The sequence below is a fragment of the Eubalaena glacialis genome, chromosome 14, assembly GCF_028564815.1.
Source record: "Eubalaena glacialis isolate mEubGla1 chromosome 14, mEubGla1.1.hap2.+ XY, whole genome shotgun sequence".
Lineage (NCBI taxonomy): Eukaryota > Metazoa > Chordata > Mammalia > Artiodactyla > Balaenidae > Eubalaena > Eubalaena glacialis.
Genome location: NC_083729.1, coordinates 49,783,249 through 49,795,438, shown reverse-complemented (window position 1 = coordinate 49,795,438; position 12,190 = coordinate 49,783,249). Strand labels below are relative to the sequence as shown.

Here is a 12,190-nt window from a genome sequence, read left to right as displayed (position 1 = left end):
CAAATACTGTATGATCTCAGTTATATGTGGCATATACAAAAGTGAAACTTATAAATCAGTATAGAACCCCAACCAGGGGCTGGGGTGTGGAAGAAATGGGGAGATGCTGGTCAAAGGGTACAAACTTTTAGTTAGAAGATGAGTAAGTTCTGGGGATCTAATGCCCAACATGGTGACTATAGTTAATAATGCTGTAAACTTCAAATTTGCTAAGAGTAGCTCTTAAGTGTTCTCACCACAAAACAAAACAGAAGGTAACTATGTGAAGTGATCAATGTGTTAACTTGATTAATCACTTCACAATATATATGTATAATAAATCATCACTTTGTATACCTTAAATAAATCATGTTGTACAACCTAAACATATGCAATTTTTGTCAACTAAACCTCAATAAAGCTGGGGAAGAAAGCAAGATGAAAAAAACTATTAATTAGAATTAAGTTAAATTTAAAATTCAGTTCTTCGGTCACACTAGTCTCATTATTTAAGACTATTTTTTAGAGCAGTTTCAAATTCAATTTTACTAAATGTAGAGCAATTTAGGTAAAACTGAGTGGAAGGTACAGCAAGTTCTCATACACCACTCTCCCCTCCTCCCAAATATAGCCTTGCACACTACCAACATCCCACACCACGGTATTACATCTGTTACAACGGATGAACCTACACCGATACGTCACTATCACCAAAAGTCTACAGTTTACGTTAGGGTCCACTTGTGGTGTTGAATATTCTATGGCTTTTGACAAATGTATAATGACATGTATTCACAATTGTTTCACTTCCCTCAAAGTCCTCTGTACTCCGCCGATTCATCCCTCCCTTCTCTCTAACTCTTGGCAATCACTGATGTTTTTAGCACCTTCATATTTTTGCCTGTTCCAAAAGTTATTTAATTGGAATTATACAGATTTTCAGTTAGTAATATGCATGTAGCTTCCTTCATGTCTTTTCATGTCTTAACTGCTCATTTCTTTTTAATGTGGAGTACTACTGCATTGTCCAGATGAACCACAGTTTATTTAACTATTAAAGGACATCTTTATTCAAGTTTTGGCAACTATGAATAAAGCCGCTATAAACATCTGTGTGTAGGTATTTCTGTGGATATAAGTTTTCAACTCCTTTGGGTAAATACCAAGGAATTTAACTGCCAGATCATATGTTACAGTATGTTCAGTTTTGTAAGAAACTGCCAAACTGTCTTCCACAGTGGCCATACCACCAGCAATGAATGAGAGTTCCTGTTGTTCCACATCTTCACCAGCATTTGGTATTGTACTACCCACATTGCCAGTGCTTAACAGCCACATGTGGCTAATAGCTCCCATACTGGACAGTAACATACAGGATATTTCCATCATCACAAAAAGTTGTATCGGCAATGCTGCTCTATTTAAAACTTAATTGTTTATACAGTGGAAGAAGAACTAAGGTGACAGCCTTTTTTTTTTTTCTCTGCATAAATCCATCCCTTCTCTCATTGCATTTTGATGGTTTTTGTTTATATTTGCTCAGAAGTTCAAATCCCTGCTCAGCCACTATATGTCCATTAATAAATTATTTACCCCCCGCCCCCAGTCTCAGCTTCCTCATCCTAATCACTTATCAGTTTAGTGCATTAAATTAGATAAGCAAGATAGGATAAATTACAACACTCATCATGTTAAGTCCTCATTTGCAAACTCTTGCCTGTTAGGAGTTTGTTTTTTCAATGTCTCAGTATGGTACTTTGAGGATCCTTACTGAAGGCAAAAGCTTAATACTGTATTTACCTGATGTGGATTTCTGTAACCCAAAAGTAGATTCGCTGCTTTTATATCAGCATGAACATATTCATTTTCATGTATATATTCCAGTACATCCAACTGTGAAAAGAAATATATAAGGTTATACTGATGTCTATTTAGAACTCCTGATCAACCTGAACATCCTGAATAGAGAATAACATGTATTTTTTTCACATTAACAATGACAAAATGATGTATTTCACAATTATGCATTTATCTATTCTAAAATTATCACATGTGCTGGTCGCTCATCCTGGGAAAAAGGTGAATAAAAGGATCCTCAAATATCAAGTGTTTCAAAGGCACCTCTGATGGAGAGGAAGCCAAGACTCAACAATGCCTATGCTCCTGACAGCACAGTGCCCAAATCACACTGTGCAAAGAGGAAAAACATGATAAAATCAGAGACCTAAAGTGAAATAATCATGACTCCCACTCAACAATCCCTCGCCCAAACAATAATTACAAATAAGTTTTTGGGGCTCCCAGAACAAAATCCCACGTCCATGATCACAGAGAAAGGCATTCTCCCTCTGTAGAGTAACAGAAAACAGCTATGCTTCATCTCTGAAACCCTTGAGACTTGCATGTTACCTACGCCTAGTGCTCAATAAACATTTGTTGGCTGCCTAGAGGATGGATGGGAAAATTAATGAATTCTGTTTGCCACATCCCAACCTGGCATGAGTAGTCGCATTCTATCTAAAGTGGAAAAAATAAAATGGAGCTTTAGGCAAACCAAACACAAACAAGATAAGACGAATACGTGGTATAAACAAAATGTGTGCATGGGTGCTATTAAGATTTCATTGCTTCTTATTTGGCAAAGTATATATTATTCATTGCCACACTAATTACTGCCACCATCCCAAACTCATAATAAAAACTTTATAGCACCCCCTTACCACCATATGTGTAGTATGGAAAATAATATATTTTGCCATACTTTGCATTGTTATAAATATAACTGACAAAAGAGAGGTTATTCTTATAGCAATGCAAGCTTGTTCTGATATGTAAAACAAAGCTGTGAGAAAAAAAAAAAAAATCAGACTGTAGAACCAAAGCCTAATTGAGTTTGTAGTGCCAAACACAGCACATTCTGTCACTTACAGAGCCCACTGTTATCAATTTCACCAAAATAGTATCTACGCTCAATAACTGACATTTCTAGGGCAATAATCCTTCATTCTCTGATAATTCCACAAAGGGCAACAATTTGTATGTTGTAACAAGTAAATAATCTGAAAATGGAGCATGGGAAATAAGTCATTCTTTCTTACCATTCGGATACCTAGCTGCAGGACAGTTGACTTTTTAAAAGTACCATTCTGGTCTGAGATCTTCTGCAAATCTATTCCCAGTCTTTCCATTACCATAAATCTGTAACTATAAGAAGGAGAAGTCAAAAGGAGATGTTAAAATAGCAATGCTGAAACTGTCTATTTATAAATTTGAAACAATGGAAAAATACCCCCAACTTAACAATAAAGAATGATGCAATCTGAACCATTAGAGAATGAATGTACATTAATAATCTTGCCGTTCTTTTGCAGAAACATACTAAGTATTTACTTTGCAGTTAGTTTTTGAGTAGAAGAGCACGCTGTGCTGAACCACTCACACTGTCTTAGAACATGAAAAGAGAAGTCTTTCTAAATTAGTCTTGAACTTAATTCATTTTAACTCCATCACCTTCTTGCCATATGGCCTTGAGCAATTATTTTTCCATACAGAAGATTTTATTTATGTTTGTTTCTTGACCTTATAAAATCATATTTACTTTATCTATACATTTATAAACATGTGTTTTTCTAAATGTACGTCTTCCTTTTCTTTTCTGTTTGGGACCTCTCCCCCCCCCTTTCTTCCCTTCACTTACATACCCATATCAGCCCCTATTCTATATCTATCTATGTATACACACACACAAACACATATAGGAATTTTTGTATTTTTTTGACAAAAATGCAATCTAATTATATGAACTTTTCTGCATCATACTTTTTTCAATAATATCTCATTGAAATCCTTCCAAATCAACTGGTAGAGCTCTAATTGATTCCTTTAACAGGCTGCATAGTATTACATGATATACATGTACCATGGTTTACTCAGCCATTCACCCCCCCTATAAGTAGCCCTTTACTTTGTTTCAAGATGACTGTTTGTTCTTTTTTTTTAAATTTATAGCATTTAAAGACCATTTAGGCAAAGCACTGACTTCTGAGCCTATTTTCTCACCTAGGAAAAGAAATATTATCACCTATCTTAAAAGGCTAATGAAAGAACAAAATGGGTACCTAACAAATGACATTTTTTAAAAAAATCACTACTAATTAATTATTTATATGTTATGACTAGCCATGTTTGGTGAGTTTAAAAATATTTCTACAAATTTTTGGTTGTGCCTCTCCTCAAGAGATGGAGCTTAATTAGATCTCCTCTCTTGAATATGGGGTAGACTTAATGACTTGCTTCTAGCAAAGAGAATACAATAGAAATGATGGGCTATCACGTCTAAAATTAGATTATAAAAGGACTGTGACTTTCTTTTTGGATGCATGCTCTTGTGTGTGCTCTTTCTCCTTTTCTCTCTCTTTCAATTACAGCAAGCCAGCTGCCATGCCTTTATGACACTCAGGCACCCTCTGGAGAGACGTACATGGTGAGGAAGTGAGGCCTGCCAACAATCACGTGAGAGAATTTAAAAGCTGATGCTCTTAGGCCTGCCAATAGCCACATGAGTGATCTTGAAAGCAGATCCTTCCCCAGTCGAGCCTTGAGAAGACTACAGCCCAAAAGACATCTGACTACATCCTCATGAGAAGTCCTGAGCAAGAACCATCTAGGGAAGCCATTTATACATAGATAACTGACCCACAGAAACTAAGATAATATTAGTTTGTCATTATAAGCCACCACATTTTAGGTCATTAGTTATATAGCAACGAATAACTAATAGACCACATGAGAAATAGTTACAGGACAATATTTGATTATAATAATTCCATTTTACCTTTTTCCCTTGAATTCAGTAATACCAGATCCATAAAACTGAGGAATTCCTAAATAATCAAGCTGTTTGAGTTCTATCCATTTTTTGACTGCAAAGACAAATTTCACAGGAAAAAAGGTATACTTTTTTAGAAAGGTATTTCTTACTTTTGCGTAGATGCTTAAACTTATTTAGCTAACTTAAATAGAAATTAGACCTTCCTAAAAACATTTTTTAAAAATCAAATATATCTAGCTAATAGTTGCAAATTCTATTTATCACTATAATTAACATAAAAACATACACAGATTTCTAACATTTTAAAATTTTAAATCAGTTATAACCAAAACAAAAATAGTCATAGTCACTCTACTCAATACTCTGTAATGACCTATATGGGAAAAGAATCTAAAAAAGAGTGGATATATATAAAATATATATATGTATATATGTATAAATGATTCACTTTGCTGTATAGCAGAAACTAACACAACATTGTAAATCCACTATACTCCAAAAAAAAATTTTTTTAAATATAAAAAAATATGCAATAAAAAACAAAAACAAAAATAGCATAGTCATAAAATGCATTGATATCATTTACACAAATGTTTCTATTCATTAAAAAAATTCATTCCCTTATATGTTTGTTACATTTTTAAATATAAAACATGTTAACCACCAAAGGATCAGTAGAAAGACAGCTTTTTCTTCTGTATCACTGAAAGTCCAAAGCCACAGTAGTCAAAATAAATAAATAAATAAATAAAAATTGGGCAGAAAAATCATCTTACTCTGAAACTGTTTTGATTAAATTTTGTTTAAAAAAATCAAATCCACTTAAATAATCAGGCAGCTTATTTAATTTTTCATTTTTCTACCATATATGCTTAATGTTTAAGACAGCTCTACTGATAAACAATGAAGTTTAATGGATTCTGTTTGTCACTCTGACATAGTTCAAGCAGTTAGTAAAGACTAGTCTTAATGTTCAGAAGGTTTCGTTAAAGAAAACAAAGTTAATTATTGAGGTTAGACTCATCATTCTCTTTCCTAAACATAGTGTAAAGGACCTTAATTATACTCATATCAATTTCCTTTAAGCTTTTACTAGTCCATCTATATCATATAGTATTTTATAACATGCTTTTTTTCTTCTTAGCTCTGCTCATATTTATTTCATATTCCAATCCTCTAACTGGTAGTTCTTACATCTGATATCCAGCTCCAATTAATTACTCAACATACAAATATTTAACATTTTAAACTTATTTTCTAAATCATCTTAATGTTTAATCATTTCCATACACTATGCCCTAATCTATTCTATGGTCATTCCTTTTGTTTATAATCTACTGCCCATTTTATTGTCTTTTCCTTATATCCTTCTTATCCAAATGTTTTTTTGTGAAAGAAACAATTTCATTTTACTATCTTTTATACCTAGAGAACTCTTGGTAGCTTAGATCAACAATCCAACATTTTATGTAAAGTAATAGAAATAACTTTGACTTGAAATATATAACCAATTATGTATATAATATCAAGATTTGTATACCATCTGTCTTGTTTTTATATAACAGTTAACTGTATCATTTTACAATAAAAATTCCTAATTGAAAAGAATTTTCCATAAGGCCAGAAAAAGACAAAAATATTAACACCCACTTTAGCAAACATATATATGGAAGTAGCTTACTTTGCTAATTTTACTTACTACAGTCTTTTTTTGCCACTCTTTGATAAAATTTAAGCTCTGAAAATAATGGGCCATTTTCTTGATATTCCTATAAAAGAAAAGAGCAGTTAATTTTACTAGAAAGAAATTTTAAAGATGGAATTGATATTTCAACTGCGAAAATATGAGTATACATATGTAATATATAATAGTACTTGAATCACAAAAATCTCAGAAAAGCACTAAATAAACAAAGAATCTCATTTTTAACATTTTGTAATGCTATCTCTATACAGTCTTAGACATGAAAGTATCTTCTTATGGAAAGAACTTACTAAAAACACTGAGAACTGTACACGTACACAGACACTCAGTGTGTACTAACATGTATAACAGGGTGGATACACTGCAAACTACCCTGATGGTTCATTCATACATGAACCTTTACTGACTGTCTACAATATTTTGTTCACAGTACTAGCCACAGGGGATACAAACAAAAATAAAACCTCATTCCTGCCTTTAAGGACTTTATCATCTAGAGCAGAGAAGAAAAGAAAGGGAGCAGATAGAGAGCTAGATAAGATACAAGGATGATAAATGTCAATGCAGAAGAACAAAATTCTCCAGTCTTTACATTTTAATAATGTGAAAATATATCATAATATTAGATGTATTGTTAATTAAAATTATGAAAACTAAGGTGAGAAACACTTTTACAAAAATGAAATGAATAAAGCAGAAAACAAAAATGTCAAATATATGTAAAACACAAATTTAAGAGCAATACTTACCACTTTTATTACATGTCTTGCATCTTTATCTGGGTTATTTATGGGGAAAGCTGCAGAACAAAAGACAGTGAGGAAAACAATAGTTGTTCCCAATTACTGAATGCCTACTATATCCCAGACACTGGACTAAGAACCTCTTATGGTAGGTATCACCTCCATTTTATACAAGATGCTTCTAAGGTTTAACAAGTTGAATAATTTGCTCACTAAGTAGCAGCAGATTGGGGACTGAAACTCAAATCTGACACCACAGCCCACACTCTTCACCATAAACCATACTCAAATATTCAAACATGGAAACCCATAGATTATATCAATCAAATAGATCCCAATGTAGGGGAACCTATGTTCTAGATATATAGTATTAAACCCAATAAATGATATATAGTATAATCCATTGATTGAATTTTGCTAAATTAAAATCTATGATAATTCAGAAGTGAACATTGATTCATTTTAAGTAGAAAGTTCAAAACAACTTCTATTTGGCAAAATTCTAAAATAAATCAAGTTAGAAAGAGAATAAAGTCTTTAAAAAATCATCTCCTGAGCCTAGCAATCAACTACTCCTAAATTAAAGAGTACATATCTCATAACATAAGCTCATTTCAATTTCAAGTTATCTTACTTCATTTTATTACTTACCATCTGCATTTTAGATACAGTAATCCAACTTATGAAAATTCCACTGTTCAAATTCTTAAATCAAATCAATCATTTCATCTACATTATCTAAATTATTAAAAGATTACTTTGTATTCAAATCTTGATAAGAGAAGTTGACATGTATATTTATTTGTATTGTGAAGGTCTAGAATGTTGTCATTCAACTATTTACTCTTCATTCATTCATTCCTTTATTCATTCAACTAACCAATATTTATTTATCAAGAGGCTAGAATAGGCAAGGCACTGTGTTAAGTGTTTGTCAGGATGATGTTTAAAGGAAAGTGAAAGGATTCCCCCCATCCCCCCAGCAAAGTCAGCCACCACGTCCTGTCCACTGTCCACCACAAACCGTGGGGTGTTGCTCCAGGACCTTGATTCAGACATGTATGCTCCCCCATCCATTAAACACTAATGTCTCTGTCACTAACTCCGAGCTCTATCTCCGGTCTTGAAGCTGGGCAAGTAGAGGCCTTGTAGGCCAGTGCGGTGCAGCTCAACAACCATGAAAGAAATAAAGATCTGTGACAGGCTACTTAATCTTCAGTGGAATATGCAGATAGAATTTCTGAATTTGGCATGCAGATACCTTTGAGAGCAGTTTGTACCAATTAGCATATTGGAAATGAAAGAAAACAGTGTGTTCCTCCCTTTGCTATTGTAGAAGACATATGAAGTCCCTTATAACCATAGTGTCATAACTATGAAAGAGAAAAGCATCCCTTTGTGTTCCCAAAAACACATGCTATTCCTTTTGGGATAGAGTATAGAGTAGCCAAGCTGAACCCAGAGCCTGCACAACCTGTTCCTCCCCCAGCTTTGAAAGAGCTGATGGAAGCTATCTGGCTGGTCTGAGGAGCCGATGTTGCAGCAATGTCCAGGTGCTTACAGGAAGGATAATCAACAATCAGTGAGAGGTGGAAGCGCACCTTGGCTGCCCAAGGTGCCCACTGCCCCACCGCGGGTAAAGCCCGGGTACAGAATGTCGCCATCCTTTACCCGATTTCATCGAACAAGCCTTCTGACAGGTCTCCCATCCTCTAGCTTTCTCCTGGCTTCAATCCATCTTCTCCAGGATGACCCAGGGGGAACGGAGTCAAGATGACGGAGTAGGAGAACGTGGAGTTCGCATCTCCTCACAAGTACACAAGAATGCATTGGAGGAATTCTCACAGAGCAACTACTGGGCGCTAGTGGGGGACCACTAACACCTAAGGGGATGGGAGGTATCCATGTATGACCAGGCCAGGGGTCGGGCCTGAGCTCCTGTGATGGGAGCGTCAAGTTCAAGCTGCTGGACTAACAGAGAACTTCAGGACCCAGGGAATATTAATCAGTGTGAGCTCTCCCAGAGGTCCTCATCTCAGCACCAAGACCTGGCACCACCCAACTGCCTGCAAACTCCAGTGCTGGACACCTCAGGCCAAACAACCAGCAAGACAGGAACACAGCCATACTCATCAAAAAAAAAATGAGACGACAAAAAAATATGTTACAGACAAAGGAGCAAGGTAAAAACCTATAAGACAAAATAAATGAAGAGGAAATAGGCATTCTCCCTAAAAAAGAATTCAGAGTAACGATAGTAAAGATAATCCAAAATCTGGGAAAACGAATGGAGGCATGGATCAAGAAAATACAAGAAATGTTTAACACGGACCTAGAAGAACTAAAGAACAAATAAACAGTGATGAACAACACAATAACTGAAATGAAAACTACACTAGAAGGAACCAATAGCAGAATAACTGAGGGAGAAGAACGGATAAGTGAGCTGGATGAGAGAATGGTGGAAATATTTGCTAAGGAGCAGAATAAAGAAAAACGAATGAAAAGAAATGAGGACTGTCTAAGAGACCTTGCAGACTACATTAAACACACCAACATTCTAATTATAGGGGTCCCAGAAGAAGAAGAGAAAGAGAAAGGGTCTGAGAAAATATTTGAAGAGATTATCGTCGAAAACATCCCTGATATGGGAAAGGAAATAGCCATCCAAGTCCAGGAAGCACAGAGAGTCCCATACAGGATGAACCCAAGGAGAAACATGCCAAGATACATATTAATCAAACTAACAAAAATTAAATTCAAAGAAAACATATTAAAAGCAGAAAGGGAAAAGCAACAAAGAACATACAAGGGAATCCCCATAAGGTTATCAGCTGATTTATCAGCAGAAACTCTGCAGGCCAGGAGGGAGGGGCAGGATATATTTAAAGTGCTAAAAGGGAAACACCTACAACCAAGATTACTCTACCCAGCAAGGATCTCATTCAGGTTGATGGAGAAATCAAAAGCTTTACAGTTAAGCAAAAGCTAGGAGAATTCAGCACCACCAAACTAGCTTTACAGCAAATGTTAAAGGAACTTCTCTAGGCAGGAAACATGAGAGAAGAAAAACACCTACAAAAACAAATGCAAAACAATTAAGAAAATGGTAATAGAAACATACAAATCAATAACTACCTTAAATGTAAATGGATTAAATGCTCCAACCAAAAGACACAGACTGGCTGAATGGATACAAAAACAAGACCCATATATATGCTGTCTACAACAGACCCACTTCAGACCTAGGGACACATACAGACTGAAAATGAGGGGATGGAAAAAGATATTCCATGCAAACAGAAATCAAAAGAAAGCTGGAGTAGCAATACTCATATCAGATAAAGTAGACTTTAAAATAAAGACTGTCACAAGAGACAAGGAAGGACACTACACAATGATCCAGGGATCAATCCAAGAAGAAGCTATAATAATTGTAAATATTTATGCACCCAACATAGGAGCTCCTCAATACATAGGAAAGTGCTAACAGCCATAAAAGGGGAAATCGACAGTAACACAATAATAGTGGGGAACTTTAACACCCCACTTACACCAATGGACAGATCATCCAGACAGAAAACTTATAAGGAAACACAGCTTTAAATGACACAATAGATCAGATAGACATAATTGATATTTATAGGACATTCCACCCGAAAGCAGCAGAATACACTTTCTTCTCAAGCACACATGGAACACTCTCCAGGACAGATCACTTCTTGGGTCACAAATCAAGCCTCAGTAAATTTAAGAAAATTTAAATCCTATCAAGCATCTTTTCCAACCACAATGCTACAACGCTATGAGATTAGAAATCAATTACAGGAAAAAAAACCCGTAAAAAATACAAACACATGGAGGCTAGATAACACACTGCTAAATAACCAAAAGATCACTGAAGACATCTAAGAGGAAATGAAAAAATACATAGAAACAAAGGGCAATGAAAACACGACAACGCAAAACCTATGGGATGCAGCAAAAGCAGTTCTAAGAGGGAAGTTTATAACAATACATTCCTACCTCAAGAAACAAGAAAAATCTCAAATAAACAACCTAACCTTACACCTAAGCAACTAGAAAAAGAACAAACAAAACCCAAAGTTAGTAGAGGAAAGAAATCATAAAGATCAGAGCAGAAATAAATGAAATAGAAATGAAGAAAACAATAGCATAAATCAATGAAAATAAAAGCTGGTTCTTTGAGAAGATAAACAAAATTGGTAAACCTTTAGTGAGACTCTAAGAAAAAAAGGGAGAGGACTCAAATCAATGAAGTTAGAAATGAAAAAGGAGAAATTACAACTGACACCGCAGAAATACAAAGCATCCTAAGAGACTACTACAAGCAACTCTATGCCAATAAAATGGACAACCTGGAAGAAATGAACAAATTCTTAGAAAGGTACAAACTTGTAAGACTGAACCAGGAAAAAATAGAAAATATAAACAGACCAATCACAAGTAATGAAATTGAAACTGCAATAAAAAATCTTCCAACAAACAAAAGTCCAGGACCAGATGGCTTCACAGGTGAATTCTATCAAACATTTAGAGAAGAGCTAACACCCATCCTTCTCAAACTCTTCCAAAAAATTGCAGAGGAAGGAACACTCCCATGCTCATTCTACGAGGCCACCATCACCCTGATACCAAAACCAGACAAAGATACTACAAAAAAAGAAAATTACAGACCAATATCACTGATGATCATGGACGCAAAAATCCTCAACAAAATACTAGCAAACAAAATCTAACAACACATTAAAAGGATCATACACCATGATCAAGTGGGATTTATCCCAGAGAGGCAAGGATTCTTCAATATACACAAATTAATCAACGTGATACACCATATTAACAAATTAAAGAAAACTATATGATCATCTCAATAGATGCAGAAAAAGCTTTCAACAAAATTCAACACCC

General features: G+C 34.9%; 1 protein-coding gene across 2 annotated transcripts in view; it reads right to left on the bottom strand.

Annotated features, from left to right (window-relative positions):
* Positions 1-12,190, bottom strand: part of VRK2 (VRK serine/threonine kinase 2) — an 89,297-nt gene that overhangs the window by 48,731 nt on the left and 28,376 nt on the right. For both annotated transcript variants that reach the window (XM_061168658.1, XM_061168657.1), the window contains exons 3-7: positions 7,265-7,314; positions 6,510-6,579; positions 4,814-4,901; positions 3,078-3,183; positions 1,780-1,872 (exon numbers count right to left, since the gene is read on the bottom strand). In XM_061168658.1, the coding sequence (XP_061024641.1) occupies positions 1,780-1,872; positions 3,078-3,183; positions 4,814-4,901; positions 6,510-6,579; positions 7,265-7,314 (407 nt within the window). The remainder of the gene's footprint in view (positions 1-1,779; positions 1,873-3,077; positions 3,184-4,813; positions 4,902-6,509; positions 6,580-7,264; positions 7,315-12,190) is intronic.